Source organism: Varanus komodoensis, unplaced genomic scaffold (genome assembly GCF_004798865.1).
Source record: "Varanus komodoensis strain SLA01 unplaced genomic scaffold, ASM479886v1 scaffold1, whole genome shotgun sequence".
NCBI lineage: Eukaryota > Metazoa > Chordata > Lepidosauria > Squamata > Varanidae > Varanus > Varanus komodoensis.
The window spans coordinates 65,396,828-65,417,397 of record NW_025335268.1 but is presented as its reverse complement, the minus strand read 5'-3'; the positions used below and the strand labels follow the sequence as shown (position 1 = coordinate 65,417,397).

The following is a 20,570-nucleotide window of genomic DNA, read 5'->3' as shown; positions in this document are numbered from 1 at the left end:
CCAGCACCTCTCCAGCTCCCAAGGAATAATTTACTGAACTTTTTTGGAATGAGACGTCTGAAGAAGAACAACTTGCCCTACAGTCCTGTGTTTTCCTTCTCATCGAGTAGAGGGAGCAAAGTGTCTCACTTATTTCCGAGTGCTTATTACTGGAACTCATTCAGGTTTGGAAAACTTTGCATGGTTTGTTTCAAACTATTCAGCAAGTCAGCTTAGCCTCCATCTGTGCCTGGCTCTCCACCATCTACACTGCCGATGACAATGGCATAAGGTATATTATGAAGTTCTGGTTGTTATTTGTTTGCTTTGTTATTCTTTTCTGCTGCCATTACTTTTAGGGTTCACTGCATGAACATATGCTGCACTCAGTTATTGAGAAAATACTAAGATTTTGTGAACACAGTGCTCTTCAGCTGCATATTCAGTTTGATTTTCCCAGCATCTGTTAATGGCTCTACAACTTTCTTTGATGGGGCTTCCAACAAAACAACACTTACAAGATTGAACTGAAATTCTGTAGTTGCTTAAATAGCTATTTTTACAAGCAGAGATTTAAAACAAGATCAGCAGATAGGAAGCTGTAATGATGTGAAATTTCCACTCCTACACCGACTCACAAAAACAACCACTGATGTGTTCTTTCAGTGGTTTTTGAGGAAACAGTTGAAGTGAACAGCTGAGATCATTGACTCCTAGGCTTATATGTAAGCAAGATTACATATATTGGGCCAAATATTTCTTCCACCCTGATACTATCATGGCTTCCCCACCAACTTGTTACCTTATAGGCAAGAAATAGGAATGGAGTGCCTCTGCCTTTTCCTTGTCTGACATCTACTTTAAGTAGCTGGACATCTTTCCCTTTCACATGTCTTTTGTTTTGGATGTATCTGAAGAAGGCTTTGTTGTTGTTCTTAGCATCCCTTCCTATTCTCATTTCATTTCCTGCTTTAGCCTTCTGATGCCATCCCTCAATTCCTTGCTGTTTGTTTATACTCTTCCTTTGTGGCTTGGCCCTGCTTCCAATTCCTGTACATGTTCTTTTTTTCTTTCAAGCTTAATATTTTATGGAGCCAGGTGGGCTTCCTCTGTTGTCATTTACACTTTTTTCTTGTTGGAATTGTTCGTAGTTGTGCTTAGAGAACCTTCTTTTTCAAGGTTTCCACCCTCTTGGACTCCTTTTCCCTTAAGGGAGTGTTGCCATGGCACTTTGCTTATCATTGTTCTGAGTTCCGTCGAAGTTCGCTTTCTTGAAGTACAGGATATGTGTTTGGCTGCAAATCCACTGTTGGCTTATCAAAAATAAATCCTGTCAGACTAATTTAATCTCATTTTATTGACTGGGTAACCTCCCAAATGGCCAGAGGGAACACTGTGGACATAATCTACCAAGACTTTAGCAAAGCTTTCGACATAGTGCCCCAGGACATTCCGATTAAAAAAAAAAAGAAGCAAAAACTGGACTAGATAGAAAATGGATTCAGTGGATCCAAAATTGGCTGTTAAATCAGGCACAATGAGTGCTCATCAATGGCACCTTCTCAAACTGGAAGAAGGTAACTAGCAGAGTGCGAAAAATTAGAAAGGGTCCAGAGGAGGGCAACAAAAATGATCCAGAGTTTGGAAACATTGCCCTATGAGAACAGACTGAGAGAACTGAGCGTGTTCACCCTTGAGAAGACTGGGTGGGCAGGGTGGTGGTGGTAATATCCCTCTATAAGTACCTCAAAGGTTGTCACAAAAAGGAAGGTCAAGCTCTCTTCTCACTAATACCAGAGAGTAGGACACAGAATAATCAGGTCATATTGAGACAACCCAGGTTCAGGCTAGATATCAGGAAAAGTTTCCTCACTGTCAGAGCAATACAACAGTGGAACCAGTTGCCTAGAATGGCCCTGGGCTTTCCCACACTAAAGACATTGAAAAAGAAACTTGAAAGCCATCTGAATGGGGTAGTGTGAATGGGTGTCCAGCAACAGCAGGGAGTTGGACCTGATGGCCTTCATAGTCCCTTCCAACTCTACTATTCTATGATTCTATGAAGAAGTTTTATGTATAGCAATGGCCTATGGCAGCGGATCAATGAGACGAATGTGAAGACATAGGTAGTCACCTCCCTATTTCCTTGATGAAGTGATTCGCTAGCAAAACTAGATACGCTCTTGGCATGATCTGGTGCAATTGAATAAACCTAAAATTTAGTATGGCTCTGTATTTTGTGCCTCTGAACTGGATGGTTTTTATAATGCATTGCAAAACACCATTAAAGATGAGCATTCAAAATTTTGTAGTGTGTGTGTGTGTGTGTGTATTTGTGTGCGTGTGTGTGTGTGATGTATAGATGGGTGCGACTGCCTGCTCCTTCTTAAAAGGCAAAAGAAACATCAATGGGTAGGTCCCTTTTCTCCTGAACAAGTTTTCATCCCCTTTTCTTTGAATAAACATCAGCTAGAGTTACATAAGAATAATAGAAAATTAACATGTTACCACCAGGCTTTATCCAAATATTGCAAAGCACTTTCCTTGTGGATTTAAACTCTGGATCAAAGTGAAGTTTGGTAAGGGGGTGGAGAGAAAGGGTCCCAGATAGGCCTGATTAAAATGAAAAAAAGCTTGCACACTCTCTCTTCATTTCAGTTTCTCCTTCATAAGTAGAAGAGATCAAAGCCTTTCACTTTAGAACCACAATTTCCTATAGCTGAATCTAAAGAACCATTTTTTGTTCCAACAATAGCTAAATTACAGACCAGGATATTAAATGATAGTTTAATCCTGATTTGTTGTCACTAACCATTGTTTGACAAACCCTAATTCTAATACATAAATAATTCTAAAGTGGAAATGGATGCTTTCAGCTTTCTCCTTATATGTATTATGATGGATATGCATTTAAAATGCATTGTGGGAAGAAAGGTTGAGAGACCGTGATTTTCAGAGATTCATTCTTGTAATGCTATTGCATGCTTAAATCTTACATTTCAGCCAGGCCTTGGACTACACCATTGTTCCTTGTTTGTTCCCATTCAGCTTTATCCATGGGTCATAGTCCCTGCAGTATTTCTGCTTTGTGTCTGAAGCTACCTGATACTTCAGGCAAAGGACAAGAACTCAGGTTGTTGTGGACAAAATATATACAAAACATTGCAATAGATAAGCTTCTTCTTCTTTTTGGTCTTTTGCAACACCCATCCTCTAGAATTACCACAGACCTGCACGATTTTAATATTTGCGTAACCTTCTTAAGACCCGTCTCTTCACACAGCTTTTCAGCAGTCTCCCAGGTACCTGGGGTTTGAACCCTACAGTGGAATATGCAGTTTACCAGTGATTAGCATTTTTGCTATTGTGCTGTTTTATTGCTGTATTATTGACTAGGTGATATATTTTATGTTCCATCATTTGATACATCCAAAGAAAGAGGTATATAAATTTTAGTAGCAAAAATTAAAATAAATAAAAGTATAATCAAAGCATTTAAAGATGTCAAATATTATATATGCTCATAAGCAGTAAAGCATTCAGGAAATGCTGACCATGCATATTTGGTACATAATCCTACCATAATGCCTACTATGCCATTTTGTAGTTTAACAATGTCTTTATCTACAAACTATGGGCATTTGTATGTCTGTGATGGAGGATTTTCACCAGTTTTGTTCCTTCACATCCACTTTGCGCAAATCCATGGATTAGACCCGAGCAGGCACATCATTTGTGCCAAATAAATTCAGCCGTTTTCCATATTTACCCAAAATGCCTGAAATGTACTCTTCTAATGTCATACTGTAGACTAGAGGTCACTGTGACATGTGTTTCCCTCTGCATCTTCCTTTTTCACAGGTATGAAGGCTGTTTATTATGTATACACACTTTAAAATGAAAGTAGTTATCACATAGTATCCAAAACATTCTAGATGCCCTATGTTCTGAAACAATAACTCAAGATTAAAAATCTTTGAGATCCGTTATCAGTCTCCCATATTATTGAGACATTAGCTTGCTTTAAAAAACAAATTTTGGTGTTTTCTCTGGAAGCTTTGCTGTTAACCAGTCGAATTCATATGTATGTTTGCAATATACTACCTGGAAAAGTGTATATATAATCACATGTTTTGCATAAGTTCTGCAAGCAATGTTATGGAATGTCTGCTCTGCAACTTGAACAGCAACATCTTTCAGCACAAAAGCGTTTTAGGAGATTCTAAGTATCTTTCCTATAACAAAAGTATAAAATATGTTGTGATTATTTTTATGTGAAAAATAATCATAAATTGATAGTAAACTTTTATTTTACTATCCTAAATGATAATTATTTAGGATGTTTTATTATCCTAAATAATTATCATTTATGATATTAAAACAAAATATTACTGTACAAAATTACAAATGTTTCTGAAAAGTGAATTCAGATTATTGCTATCCGCCCACTTTCAGGAACTCCTGTACTTAAATGAAATTATAACTCTAATGGTGATTGAGAATTCGGCTTCATCTGGACTTCAGAGTGTGGTAAAAGGTCCACTTGTGATAAAACAGATGCAAGCCAAGCTCTTGAACAGGCATTGCTACCCAACATGGCAAGGTATGAATGGAAACCATGCCAGTGCAGAAAGCATGGGAGGCCCCATCCTGGAACACAAGTCCAGCCTTTATGTATTCATTTGAACATTGGAACAGGGGTAATATTTCACATGAAAAATAATTAACTTACAAGAGTCAGTGGTAATGCCTACAAGTTTATTTAGCTTTTTAATGAAGTATACAAATCCATTTATGATCAAACTACAGTTTGTTCTCTTCTGTTTTGTTTTAGGAGAATCAATAGAACAGATACTTCACCTTAACTTATATTTGAAATAAATTTAAAATACCTACAAACCTAAAATGCTTTCTTTTTTCTTTTCTTTTCTAAATTGCTTAAATAAATGAAAAGCAAGAAGTACCTGAAAACTGCTCTGACATCAAAGAAGTGAAGAAAGTGAATTAGGCTACAGTCCTGTATCACTTACCTGGCAGTAAGTCCCATTAAACACAAGTGGACTTACTTCAGAGTAGGCATGTATTGGATTACACCATTAATCATGTTATGTTAAAAATATGTCCAGAATTTGCAGCAACACTGACACTAAGGAAAACTAAGTCTTTGGGAAGCAAAGAACTCAGTCTAAGCTATGTAGTTAAAGTCACTCTCATTGTTGTTTCCAAGGAAGCAAACTCAGCCCAAAACACGAAACAACTTTTATATCAATGGACATATATATTTTTCTTCTCTTAAAGTACACGAAAGCTCTAATTATGTTTCTAATTTTTCTCCCATACAGTTCTTTATTTCCTCCAAAGTGTTCACCATGTCATAAGCTTAATTACTGCCGACCTCCGTTGGATTCCTTTTAAAAGACTACAGAACAAGAAAGAGTAATAATCTTCTCCACAAGACTCTTAACATGTGAGCTAATGTGTGGGCTCGATTGTACATTTGTAATGCTATATTTTATGCCCAGAGGGTATGTGGAATTCTAAATACAACATGCTTGTGATTTATAATTTTGGAGTGATAGTCAGTGTAATACTGTGACTGTCACAGGCATATTCCTCTAAGACATTCTCCTGCGCAAGATTCCTTGGAAGAAATGAGAGAATGTGTTGAGTCATATCACAAACAGTAACTGCCAATCAACAAAAAAAAATCATTGACTCCTCCCCCAGTGTATAGACCCACTGTGGTCCTTGAACTGCTCTTTCAAAACAGGCTCCACTGTCAGAGTTTTTGCCAATTTGGCAATTTTTCTTTCAGTCATTTTGTGAAGTGCATTTTCTAAAAATGCTGGGTAGTCAAGCAAAATAAGCTAATCAACCAAATCGCTCTAAAGTAAGGGTCACATTTTAATATATGTGGAGAGGAGGGGAAAACTGGAGACCCTAAAAATTGTCTCATGGTGTGTTTAGCTTAAAATAGACCAAATACCCATTCAAGCACACATAATTCAAGAGGCCTGCCTGCCGGCAATAAAGGCCGAAATTGGATACTTGGTGAGATTAATTACCTAGATAGGGCATGATAATGCAAGTCAAATGGGAATGTAATTAAAGTGCACCTTCCATGAAAATTATTCATTGCTGATGGATCAGGTGACAGATAAATCAAAAGGCTTAAAAAAAGTCACAGGTTAACTCCAGGCAGGTCTTACCTCTTTAGAGACTAACAGTAACTATAGCCATTGAATTCAGTGCTTCTAGCTTACTCTCTTGCAGTATTGGAAGGCAAAAGAAAAGATTGTCATTTTTACTTTCAAGGCAGAGAAAGCAAGTGGCTGAAAAACAAAAGCGCTTCTAATGTGGATCAAACTGGCTTGCAGGTCTCAGACCTGTCTCCTCAGTTTAAAAAATTAATTATGGTAAATGCAATATAAAATAGAACCATGATGAATTAATAAAGGCAGTAGTCTTATGGGTGAAGTGCCTGCAGATGAAAGACATGTTGTAGGAATCTAGAAGGATCATACACCAGAAGGGCTAAAAGGGCATTAGAATTTCTCTTCCTATTCCTAACTGTACGTCCTAATTTCCTTACAGATACTGTAAGGAAGCAGGTACATCCAGAAAGCAGAACTACAATGCTACCTTATCAAGGCACCTATCCTACTTGTTTACATCTAGCTCTCCTTCCTAGAGATCTTCCATCCAGCCTTGTTCCAGCTGTTTTGATATAAGCACCTCCTATTAACAGAAATAACTGCATAATTCTTCCTGTGTATGTTTCATAATAGCAAATACTAAGTCATGCAGTGCGGAAATGCCGGTGTGCTTATGCCTTTCCACTAACTTTGGGTTGGCCAGTTTGAAGGAGATAACTGAGCTAAATGGAGTACAGTATCACAAATGCAGCATCAATATTACAAAATGCAAGAGTTCAACTAAGAAACGGGTGACTTTTCCAAAACCACAAACTGAGGCTCAGAGCAAACCATCTTCACATTCTGCAGCACCAGTCCACCAGAAAGCAGTAACCATTCCAATCCGGGGGCTCCAAGAAGCATGGCTCAACAAGTTATTTCATCAATAGATGCCAGAGCAGTGAAATGGAACAAAGTTTAAGCATGTCATTCATCTGGTACCTGTGGATTGGTGATATGTATAGCAATTTTAACTTGTGTGAAAGGACTCTTTGTTGAAGCTTTAGATTGTGCTGATTTGGTGTTCAGTTGTATGCTGACTGGGTTTATGTGCCTTTAGTTTAATTATTGGAATTATTTTATACATTTATTAACAATAAACTCTATTCATTCACACCTTTGGCCCTTGGGATAGGTAGCTATAAAATAAGTATTTTTACAATTAATTCTTTTGATTATGTTCCTGTCATGTATGGGCTAAATACAGAAACCAGTCTTTAAGTTTTAAATCTATCCCATGAACAGGGGAACTGGTAGGGGATTCTGGTTATGCAGAGCAAATGAGATTCAGTTGATCCCAAACTAGTACCAGTTTGTTTTTATTTCTGTGCCACAATAAATATTTTGTGCCTTCAGAATGTTGTGTATGTTGTGTCTATCGAGGAATAATGATGCCAGTTAAAGCCATTTAATCTCCAGGATGTAACATGACAATACATGGAAAAGTCATTGGGAGAGTGCAGTGAACAATTGTGCTGGACAGCATATCTTGTTTATACCTGTTAGTAGCATAAAATACCATCTAAAAATTGAGCTGAGGCAGTACTATGAGTAATATTTTGTTGGGTAATACAGCATGTGGGTTTTAAAAAACAAGAAAATGTTCTTAAGGAGTCTGATTTTAGTGGACTGTCAATCACCTTTACATAAGCAGCAAAAAATGCAACTTGATAAGGAGAAGTTAGGATTGCTTCTAAGCCTTGTGTTTCATTTTTGAACTTGGACTCAGTCTGTTCCAGATTCCACTGAAGTTTTGTTGTCTTTTTTTTTTAACGCCCTGAGAAGCAGCCCCATTAAGGCTACAATCCTATAAACACTTAACCTGGGATGAGTTCCATTGAAAACCTATGGGAATGCACTGTAATTTAATCAATGTACATGTGCAAATGGATGTCTTGATTATATTGGTTTCTTCAAGGCTGGGAAGGACCCCATATGAAACCTTGGAGTGCCGCTGAAGCCAGCTTAGACAATATGATGCTTAATGAACCAATAACCTGGACATGCCAATAGTCTAAGTATAAAGTGGTTTGCTATGTTGAAATGCATGGAAACCATTGAAATGCATGGAAAACTTTAGCTGGGGAGAATTTCAAAATTACCTTGACGATAATCATGCATCTGCATTGCACTGGTAGAATTACATGGTCTCTACAACTTTAAAAAAAATGGTACTTTTGCTCTGCATTGAAATTGCATGAATATTAGTGAAATTAGCTTCCTCTGACTGCCTTTCTGAATTGGCAGAAGGAACCATCGTGACCCACCTGCAAGCCCATTCCCTTCCAGATAAAACCCTTCCTAAAATGACTTTATGTAATAGATTTATATACCACCACTTAGGACGGCTAGCCAATTAAAATGACACACATCATTTAACAATCAACTATCGTAGTTGAACAGTGCAGTCTGATGGCTCAGAAGGTATATCCAATGGTGCGAGTAATGATAGAAGTAGTCAGGAAAATTGGGAAAGGGCAATTCCCCTCTTCTCTTCAGTCACAAGCACCCCCTCAGATTCTGTGCTGGAGAGCTGTGAATCCCCTCGGAGCTGATTTATGGGTAGCACAGAGAGCTGCAGAGGGCAAGCTATCCTGTTGCATCTGCTAAGGAGACATTAGGTTCTGCTCACTGCTTCCATTTGCTTGAATGAATGGATCAGATCACATGCAGCATTGACCTAATCCTACATTATGTTGCACATCAGACCTTAAGATCAGATTGCAAATCCTATATCTTAACTGTGAATTTAGCTGCTGATTTATGACAGGGATAAGAGCTACTACGAAACAAGAGAAAGATCCCAGCATACTCAGGGGAACCTAACAGTGTGCAGAAGCAGAAATTCTCCAAGTGTCTCCAAAAGCTCCCAATGCAAAGCGACCTATGTCCCCTGGCCACAGAACACTGACTGTGTTGAGGAAAGAGGAGATGGAATGGAGCATCCCAAAGGAAGGAATGCCTGGCTGGCTGGAAGACAGAGCGGCAGCCCCCACAGCACAGGCTTTGCTTTGGGTCACACCTGTCTTAGATAAGCAAGAAAAAGAATAGAGCATTGCTTTGCCAACTCCTATAAAGGAAGACCTATATGTTCCGGTTACTTAACTATTTCCTGATTTTACTTGCCATAGCCTTAACAGGCATAAACTCGCACACACAAAGATTGTACAAATGTGCATGTATTTAAGCCAGTGATACTCAGCCTATGGGCATTTGCTGGGTACCTGAAAGAAAGAAGGGCAGGTCTCTGCAGAGTCCCCAGAGAGCATAACTCAGGTGACTGGTGTTGTACTGCAGTGTACATCACCGATGACAGATTTTATACCATGTTTAATGTACACCCGGGATTCACGCTGAAGAGAGAGAATAGAGATTGTGTTGATGTAATAGGCACAGTTCCATCCCATTCTTGACTGCTGTAGGCATCCTTTCTGTACAAGCTAATTTCTCATTCAGAAGAGCAACCACAATCAGTCTCTGAAATAAGCCTTGATATCTCTGATCTTGTGAACAAATAAAACATGCACTCAGCTGTTGTTTTTTGCTGTGTGCTGGAAAGGACAACTATTTGACATTGGAAGCATGCATACTGTGCTGTTTCATAACTAGACTTAAAGGTTTCAGTATAAATGCATCTGTGTCACTCAACTTTATAGCTGATTTGTTCATCTGTATTGCAACATACCCAGCCGTGTCAACAGCTGTTTTAAGAGTCTGACCAAAGAAAGAGATAAAGATGGCAAAGACCCTATATATGAACATTCCCAATAACAGCAGCAGCAATTCAGAATTAAAAGCCCAACAAAGATCTCCTTTTTGGTTCTTTACTTTCTGATATTCAAGACTGTTGACAGGAGTGACTTTAACACAGGATCACAGTATGACCACATACTAATTTTAAAAATATGAATATAAACAATGTTTTCTAGAACAGGTAACTAGTACAATGATTGGTAGAAGGATACATGGCATTGGATAGAGGACTAGCAAGGTAAGGAGAACACCGCCCAGACAAAGAGCGACTGTGCTGTGCGCCATCCCTCCTTGCAACCACAAGTTGTGCTGTCAGCCTGCCCTCTGGCTGTTCTTAGATGCCAGATCAGTGAAGTGGATGAGGCAGTCAAAACAGCATGTATAACTAAGGCCTAGGTAGGTAAACAGGGCAGAGTTAGCATCTCCCAGGTGTGCCAACTGGGTTACTTGGTTCAGCATTAGGACTGAGGCTGTGGTCTTTTTCCAGGTTCCCTGTCATGCAGGAAAGATGGGGATTTCTGCTGGCATTCTGCCCAGTCTGAGAATTCCTAAGTGAGATGCCAGAAGCAGTCTTCGATAGGATACTGGTGGGGCCCAGGGTGTTGTTCATGGCTGGCTAGGATTTTGTGGCCTCTATGACAACTCTCCCAAGGTGTAGCAGGGCAGAATGTTTTTTTTTTTTTTTTTCAGCCAGACAAGTAGATGGTGCTTTCAAGGTTGGAGACTTTCACATCACTGCCTGTTGAGGTTTAGGCTGAGGGTGCAACAGTGGGGAACCTATTAAGAATGCTCTGCTCACAGGAGCTAATAGAGTCAGATGGTTTTCAGAGTGCTCCGGAGAATTTTCTAGCTGATTCAGTTGGTTCTCCTGATCAAGCTTTGGAACACAGAGATGACCTGGGGAGCTGAACCTGCCTCTGCACTGGATCCCTGCCCCTTCTGGCTTATACAAGTCTGGTTGTTCCAGGGTACTCTTTTCGGCACCAGGTAAAAACCTTTTTATTCAACCCTCATTTTAAGAATTAAGGATTTTAGATGTTTTAAAGATCCAGTTGCATTTTCTTTCTTTAGCTTTGTTGGACTTGAATGTTAATTATTGTTCTGTTATTGTTTTAATTATGGTATTACCATTATTTATTATTATAGATTGTAATTTTATTATTATCACTGCTTTTAATTATTTTTAAATATTTTAATTTTAAATCAGCTGTCCTGAGATGTTTTATCGGGAAGGACAGGGTAGAAAAGTTTTGAATGAATGAATGAATGACCACTTGCAAGAGCTGGTCTTCACCAAATATTTGGACCAGGAAGGTCATAATGCCTTTAGGATGCTAGCAAATATTCCTTTCCTGGCCAAGGCTCCTGAACCAGTTCCAGGGACTCTTGGATGTGACTAATTCAGTTGGGCGCCAAGCAGAATTTCAGCACAGAAACAGCTTTAGCCACCCTTGAATGATGGCCTGTGTCGAGAGAGAGAGAGACAGGGAAAATGTGACCTTATTTCTACTCCTGGATCTCTTGGTGGCTTTCAGTACCATCAACCATGATATCCTTCTGGGGTGACTGACTGAGCTGGGAGTAAGGGTACTGTATTGGAGTGCTTCTCCTTTTACTTGGAGGCTGGCTTCAGAAGGTACTGCCTGGGGAATATTACTTGGGTCCATAGATTTTCCAGCATGGGGTTCCTCAGGAGTCTGTTCTGTCATCTATGATATTTAACATCCACATGAAAGCACTGGATGGAATCATCTGCCATTTTGGAGTAGACTGCCTTTTCATCACCATCGAGTGTGGCTGTAGATGTGCTAAGCCAGAGTCTGCTATGACAGGTGCAGGAGGGTTAACAAACTGGAGCTTAATCCAAACAAGACTGCTGCTACAGGATGGTTTCATCTTCCACATGAAGATGGAGTTGCGTGCCCCCTTGAAGCAGCAGGTTTAAAGCTTGGACATTCTCCTTGTTACTTGAGGCTCAGGCGCCATCTGTGGAATGGAGCACCTTCTAGCACTGGTGGACCAGCTATGCCCCTATTTGGAAAAGATTAACCCTGTTGCAGTTATCTAAGTTCTGGTGATCTCTAAATTAGATTACTGCAAGGCACTCTCCATGGGACTGCCCCTGAAGGTCATTTAAAGGCTTTTCTTTTCAGAACCAGGTTAAAATGTCTAAAGTTATCTACTGGTTAATGGATGTTTCCTGTCTGGTGTTTCAACAGATCCACATTACATAGAGTTTTAGTTGTTAATTTTTAAATGTAAACTATTTTGAAAAACATGTATTATGGAAAATTCTACGGTGTTTTATTGTATTATGGTCTTGTTTAAGAACTTTCATAGACTACTCTGAGAACTTCAGCTATTGGGCAGTAGAGAAGTTAAATAAAATCAATCAATAAACTTTATAGAAATGAGGCAATATAAAAGTTCCATATTTTATTAAGCCCAAGAATCCATTTAATTGAATTGTTACAGTGTACCTGAACCATATACACATTGATTTAGTTGTTAGAATTTTCCCTCAGTTACCACATGTTTATTCTTTTCACACTACATGAAAACTATATAGAACAGAAACCAAAACCTATGTCAACATGCAAATTATTATGGTATCTATATATTATCTTGAATATCCACTATCTTTGCACTCACGTCCTAGTTGTGGTTTTCCTAAAGGCAGCTGATCGCCCACCATGTGAAGGGACTAAATAGGCCCTTGGGCTTATCCATCCTGACTCTTCTTATTTTCTTATGATTTATATGAATTTGAGTGCCATTATGCAACACTTAGTCCAAACAACTTGCTTTACACATGCTCATCACATCTACTACAGTTAAGCACAAAAAATGGTTAAAACAGAAACAGTGATTATCTCATGTTGACATGCTATGGATAATTAAGAATTGCTTACTCTGAAGCCATGCTAATTGTTTTGCACAGATCTCCTTCTCCTGTCCTTCTATCCTCTCCAAGAGAAGAACCTACTAGTTTATATGTACATCTCTGTCACATACTTTGTCAGAGAACATATATCATCCTTCCTTGCTCATACTATATATTAATTTTTGTTGCATTGCAGCAATTATCTCTTCCTTTGTGGCTGACCTCCTAGCAAGGGTCGTCACATAATTTTTGTCCCTGTGGATGTTACCACTGATTTGATATTTATTTTCTGCTTACAATAGAAGAAAGTGAATTTTAGTCATAATGAAGCATATGGATACAAAGTAGTGACAATGATTTAGCAATTAAAACTGACAGCTTTTAAAAGTTTAGATCTTGATCATGTTCTTTCATTTACCCTATTACTTGGATCAGTTGGCTAAAGCTGTTAATGATCCTCTTGGATCAATGTCTTTTGCTGGTAGCAATAATTTACTGCACTAGTGGAGTTGTACAGATGTTTTCATAGATGGCTCTGCATCATTCCACCAGACTGCTTGTCTCCATCAAATTTGCTCTCATTCATCACTAATGAAGCAAAAAATAAGATAATCAACATTTACTATGTTAGCATTAAATACGGAACCCAGGATACCAAATACTACTGACAATTTACAGCTATCAGCTAATTTCCCACAGTCTTTTAATTTTCTTGGAATGAGAGAACTGCCTGCTGCAGAGGTATACCATATTGATATAGTCTGTGACTTTGTCAATAGGTGATTAATATGATACAGGCTCAAAATTACCATTAAAAATACAAGCTTTGTAGCATCGTCCAACAAAGTATGTGTTTCAAGGCTGAAAAGCCCTTCCAGGTAGCTTTTTGGCTTTGTGCTCTACTATTCTAATTTAAGTTGCCAGAAATGAAAAGGTAGCTTGTTTTATGTAATGAAGAAAGGATGCCTTTTACAGAGAGCAATGAAGGAACTCATGGCTGTGGACTTTTGAATAGGTACTCCTGCACAAAAGCAAAACGTGTACTTTTTAAAAGGTCATGCACATGTTCAGGGAATCTCTGGTGTCCTCTCTTCTTACTTTAGAAGAACAGGACAGAGGACACTGAGAAGGAATAAGATGGCTGGTGGCTCATGAGAACACATTACACTAGTCCTCTTCCAGTTACACTGGCTGCTTGCTGAAGTTCAGGCCAGATTCAAAATGCTAGAACTAACATTCAGAGTCCTAAATGACTTTGGGCCTGGTTATCTGAAGGACTGCCTACTCCCATATGTACCTACTTGGACCCTTAGGTCATCCTTGGAGGACCATCTCCCAGAATCCCCTTCCAATGAGGTGGAAGGCTATCGGGAGAAGGGTAGCATCCTGGTTTTGGAAGAAGTTCCTGAAAAGAGGTGTGTCTGGTGCCTACTTTGTATTCTTTTCAGTGCCAGATAAAGACCTTTTTATCTTCTCAGTATTTTAAAAGTTTATCTTTTAAACTTTTTTTTCATATTTTCCATTTGATTCTGTACTGCTGCCATGCTTCTATGCTGCATCACAGCAATTACGGTTGCTATTATAGTTTTGTTCTTTTAAATTACTCTTTTTTGCATGCTTAACTTTTTATTTTAACTTTTGTTAACCACCCAGAGAGCCTTGGCTAGTGGACGATATAAAAATGAAACTAACGAACAAACGAATGAGACATGAAGAGTGACAGGAGATGTTCGCCGCTCTTGTCAGCGGGCTCTCTGGCTGTTCCTGACAACCCGTGATGAATTGGGGCATCGCAAAAAGTCATCCTGAAAACAAACCACTCTGAGCAACACAACAGCAAGCTTGTCGCTTGCATAGGATTGCACCCTTGCTAAGTAAATGTCACTACAGTGCTGGCCCATTTGCTCATCTAAAAACAGCTGGGAGCTGTTTATTAAATGATACAGAATAATCCTGAGGAATTTATAAAAGGTTACAGAAAATATTATCCGTTATTAGCTTCTTTGTGCTGTCTTATTACAACCAGATTCTGTTTTTTTTTTAAGTCAGCAACTTAGAGCTAAAAATGTATTAATGCTAAGCTTGCCCCCCAAAGAATTATAAACTGTTTCTGTTATTTGGATTTATTTTCAAGACATATCACACCAGTTGTTCAACAGACAGTGATTAGCACTATGCCAATTGTCTACCCATGCCAGTATCACATTATCTGAATTAAAGGAGAGGCAGCAAAGGAGGGTTATGTGGGCAGCCAGCAAAAGATTACTGAGTGCAGAATTCTCCCATGTTGCCTTGCTATTGTTCCAGAAATGCAGCTTATCAAAAGTCACTTTAGAAGTGCAACCCATTGCTCAGTGAGTCACATTCCCAGGTAGGTATGTACATCAGCAGCAGTGCCAGCAACATTACATTTAATTATATTTCTATACCACGCAATAGCCAAAGTCCTCTAAACTGTTCACAACAGCAGATAAAATGCAATACAAAATAACAATAAAAAATTCAGAAAATGCAATACAGAATTTAAAACCTACATTTAAAACCAAATGTAAAAAAGCTGCAATTGCTTATACAAATTAAGTCACAAGACCTTTACACAGTTGATATAATGCCCCAACATAATATCAAATTAAATGCCCTGTCATAGAAGACAGTCTTATCCTGGCACCAGAAAGATATAATTTGGTGCCAGGTAGGCCTCAATGAGAAGCTTGGTCTGTAATTGAGGGGTCACCACTGTGAAGGCCCTTTTTCTAGTGGCCAGAAACATATTATTGTATATATTTATTACATTTACAAATTTTACATATCTTTCCTATGTTATTACATTGATATTCTGCCTTTTTCTTCTTGTAGGAAATCTAAGGAGGCTTACATGGCAGACTTCCTCTTCTTTTTTACACTCACAACAACTTTGTGCAATGGGTTAGGCTGACTGTAACTAATTCCAACTTATCCAGTAAGTTTCATGGTTTAGTGGGGCCTAGAACCCAGATCTCCCAAGTCCCAGTTTAGCATTCAAGCCACTATATGATTTAGGCTGGTATAGGATCACAGCCTGGATCATATACATTAAAACTGGCTTGTACTAATTGGACTACATCATGAATGAAAATCACACAAAATGTAGAAAGTTATTTTTGAATGTCCTTTCCATATGAATTTCTATCCCTTCCATGAGAAGCAGTAATGTGTGTTCAATGAAGTTACAATAACTACTTTTTTATTGAAAGAAGAATGGACACAATTCATCTGCCAAAGCCTTAATTCTATCCTTCCTCCAAGAAAACCCAGACAATGGCTTTTTTTTACTAAAAACTTTATTAAGTTAATTCAAGCCAATCGGACTAACTTGAAAGTACAGATGGCATGTATTGCAGAAGTTAATAACAAAAGAAACAAGCATAGTTCAAATACTAGCTATTTAGGAAGTGTCGCCTACTTGCAGGAAGTGAATTCTTAACTGAATACCTGATCTCCTTCCAAAGGCAAATCGCCACACCCCTAGGACACACCAGGGCCAATTGCTGGGAGTGCCTGCCACTTCTCAGCTGGGGTGCCCTGACACCAGACCCTGTGATCAGAGCTGGCCGATCCCCCGGCTCCTCATTAGCAGGTTCACGTTTCGATCCCTTGCTGCCTGAGGCTGAGTAACTCAGCTGCTGCCTGGCTTCTCTCTGGATCTGCTGGCCTTGGCAACTCAGCTGCATATTCAAACTCCTACTCCTCAATTGAGTCAGAATCTTCTCCAAATCCCTAGAAGAGTGTTTTGAAGGAGCGATGGAGAAAACTCTCCGCTGATCTAGTTAAGTACCTCTAATTCACATTGAGGGATTCAATAGGAGAGATTCAACATTCCACTTGAAATCTGTGCTTAACTAAGGCTGCATCTGTTCTTGTTAATAATAAAATGCAGCTACTTTAGAAATTATGGACTACGTTCATATCCATTAGAAACTTGTACACTACGTCCTAGAACTGTAGCTGTCTCTCTGGTTTCTGTACCCAAATCAGCTAAAGCCTAAGAAATGCCAGCTGCTAGACCAGTGTTGTATCCTTCTTACACCCAGTTCACTATGTAAAAAGTAAATATGTTTAGCTGGTAGGATGTGTTGAATAAAAGCCTTTTTCTTTCTTTTTTTACAGAAAGGCACAGACACATGGTGTTATAAGTAAGGAACATGATCTTGACTAAGTTAACCGCTTTAAAGTTACACTGATTTCATTGTTAAGTCCACTTTGGTGAAAATCAGTTGAATTGAAAAACTTTAACAGTGCTCAGACTCCACAAAACGTATTTATCTGCACCTAAAATAAGTACACACACACACACACACCAGCACTGTGTTATAACAGAATTCAGTTTTGGTATTTTTACTGTAAGTAGAATTATTCCTGCAACTAGCATGAATATTTCAATCACTTTCACTGGGATGAATCTAGACTGTGTATTCCAGATGAAAGTGTCCCCCAGTGAAGTTCTTCTCAAAATGCTAATGCTAGTGGAAAGGAGAGGGTGAACTTCACTTGGACCTCCTCCCTCTGAAGCAACCAGTGTCAACTCTCCTACCAGCCATCAACCAACCATAGCACTTTTTCAGGGGACACAAAGGGAAGTTCAGCTGCACTGGGTCGAAAGCTTTCCACTAAAGGAAAGAGCCTTTCCATTCCTGGAAGGATTTTCCTGTATCCAGTTCAGAAACTGTATCACAGAAACCACATGAACCATTGCCCTGGCCACTGTTCCAACGCTTAGGCCTATGCCTAATTTGCTCATCGGTTGCACTTTGTATATATTTAATGAAAAATTAATGTTAAGGCCATTTAATAGTACGAGATATTAAATTCCATAGTTCCCCACAAAAGCAAACTAATCAGCCAATTTCTGTGGCTAGAATAAGGTAAAGAAATTAAACAGCACAGCTAACTTGTGTACTTTGCCTCTGTAAGATTGGCACATTGCAAATTTGGTTCAACTAGGAATTATCTATAAAGCAATACTAGAGGATGGTGGTGGTGATAGTAACAATAGCAGCCAATCACTATGTGCGAGAAAATATCAAGAAAAGCTTCTGGTAATTGGAAGCATATGTAACAGCAAAACCCAGAAGTGGGGATTGTGTAATTAGTAAACTGTGCCATTACTTCAAAATTTTCCCTTGTACCATGATTATTAGAAATAATAGAAGTCTGATTTCCAGCATTCTTGCAGTCATGCAGGCTCTCAGTAGTAAAGTTTTCAAAAGTGCTTGATTCATGTGAGTCAGTAGAGAAGGCAAAAAAGACAAAGGTTTCTAAGAGAGATGAACATGACTTGGGAAGCACTTCTTTCATACCATTATGGATGGAGGAGAAATTAATTTTAAATTACTTAATTAAATAAATTTTCAATTAATTAAGTTTACATTTTAATGCAAACTTACCTGATTTCACACTTTCAAACTAATGCATGAACCAAAAGTTATGCTTCAAAAGTCAAACTTCTCTGAATTTTGCAATGCAATAGACCAAATGTCTAAGATGTGTATACTAGGCAAAGTACACACATACAGTGGTACCTTGGCTCACGTTCCAGGACTCTGGGCGTGACCCAAATTGGTCATGAGCCAAGTCAAATTTCCCCATAAGGATCAATGTAAATAAGGTTAATCTGTTCTGCAACTAATTTTTTTACTCACAAAAATTTGAAGCAAAGTGGCAAAGAACAACAAAGATCATGGCCATCTCCCCCCGCTTAGCGATCGTGTGTGGGGGTGGGGGAAGTCGGGTATAATTGCAGGTGCAGGGGGGGAGGTGGGCACAGGGGGGGAGCCGGGCGTGGACGTGCAGGGGGAGGCGGGCAGGGAACACGGGCACAATCACAGCTATCTCCCCCCCCCCAGCATGACCATGATCATGCCCGTGCAGGGAAGGTGGGCGCACTCGCAATTGTCACCCAATGCAGTGTTCGGGACCTGCGGCAAAATTTTTATGAAATTTCTGTTTGAGACTCAATTTGGTCATGAACTGAGGCATTCGTGAGCTGAGGTACCACTGTATATGCATATATTAGTGAAAATAACATTTAACTTGTATTATGTTAATAAAATTGCTTGAAAAAATGGGTGTTAGGCAAGATTGCATAGAGAAAAATATGTTAACAGGGAGAAATGTGCAGAAAAGTGGGTATGAATTTTCATGCAAAGTTTAAAACAAATTCACAGATCAGGATAAAAGGATTTGAAAAATTAAATGTTGAAAGAAACTGAATCTGATAAATGTGCCAATTCTTATATCATATACATTTGTTCTTTGCTTTACAGAGCATACAGTACTTTTTGTCATGAACCAGTCATTTCCAACCCTTCCTTCTAAGCAGAAAAGGACAAAGGCTTCTAACTAAAATCCTCATTGTATTAAAACTTGCCTCCTAGGCTGACTTTGTGATACAAAACAGAAGTATTCAGCAGACATTAGAAAACACACTAGCAAAGTTATAATAGTGGTTATTATTCTAGTCATTAGGGAAATGAAGCTTAACGATAAGAAGTTGATCTCAAACTCAGTACCTCTCCTCCCTTCCCAACCAAAAGGAATTGGTTCCACCTTCAGGTTGTCAGCCAATTAGAATAAATATCTGGTGCCATATGATGGAATTAACAATGTTAAGTCCACCCCATCTAACACCACCCATTCAACAGAGTTTTCCAAAGAAGCAGATGTATTCCGATTCTCACCAGCATTTTGACTTATCTCTGTGCCTGCTAGCCTTCGTGTGTCGGCTAAGAATTCCAGTACCAGCTCTTCCAGTTCAGATACATTCTTTGAAGATACAATTTTGAAAAGCTGTATTTTCGGAAATGTGGTCCTAATCCGTACACCTTTGCCTGGAAAATATAGCTATCCAGTTTGCTGCATCTTAAAATGTTAAAATGATAGCTTCTATAATCATTGGAAGGAACATACTCCCTATGTTTTACACATGCTTGTTTCATGGAAACAAGACAGTGACTGTATTTAAATTTAACTGAGGCATAAAACCAATTACTAAATCTTGTCAGGTACCTGTCATATTAATCTGACATAGGGGGCAATTAACTTTATTTGCTCTATACCAGTGTAAACCAGTCAATGAATTATTTCTATAAAGCAGTTGCAGAACAGACTCAGCAAAGAATACTCTGTACATCAGTGCTGAAATACTTTTATATAATTCTAGTATTCTAAAGCATAGAAATGGTTAATGCTATGAAGAATAATTGTAAAAATCTGGTTAAGTAATTATATAATGTTGTTACTGTTGCTTTTTGAAATCAAAGATTTCACACCACAGATACTCTGGCATGCCATGTGCTTCTTTCTGCTGTGAAGGACATTCACAATATGCAGAAAGGGAAACAATGAGAGAATAGTGCAGTTCATTTTAGAACTCTTTTGAGTGCTTTCTTCGTTTAAAAAATCACTTTCCTTAAAAAGTTAGGATGTTGATGTTTCAAGTCATCAAAAATCCTACCTGAAATGCTGCAATTTTCTAGAATGTTTATATATGGACTCTTCTGCAGAGCTAACAGAACTGGCCCTCAGTGGTACATATGCAACCCCAAACCCCTGGCTACAAAAGGAGGACATGCACCTTATTCCCTGTTGCAGTGGACACATGGTGGCAAAATGAGCGATCCACATGTGACTATCTCTCTGTGTTGGCTTGTTGCCCTCGCTGTATCACAATGACTGATTACAAGTAGGTTTTGGGTGTTGGTTGCTAGCATCTTTACAAAACA

At 38.7% G+C, this 20,570-nt stretch overlaps 1 protein-coding gene across 4 annotated transcripts in view; it reads right to left on the bottom strand.

The window, feature by feature from the left end:
- EPHA7 (EPH receptor A7) overlaps positions 1–20,570 on the bottom strand; it is a 198,407-nt gene that overhangs the window by 102,108 nt on the left and 75,729 nt on the right. The window contains exon 6 of one of the 4 annotated variants that reach the window (XM_044427578.1): positions 11,101–13,398. The exons of the other annotated variants lie outside the window; for them this stretch is intronic. Coding sequence (XP_044283513.1) covers positions 13,334–13,398 — 65 coding nt within the window. The 3' untranslated portion in view covers positions 11,101–13,333. Of the gene's footprint in view, positions 1–11,100; positions 13,399–20,570 lie in introns of those variants that run through there. 4 annotated transcript variants of the gene reach the window in all.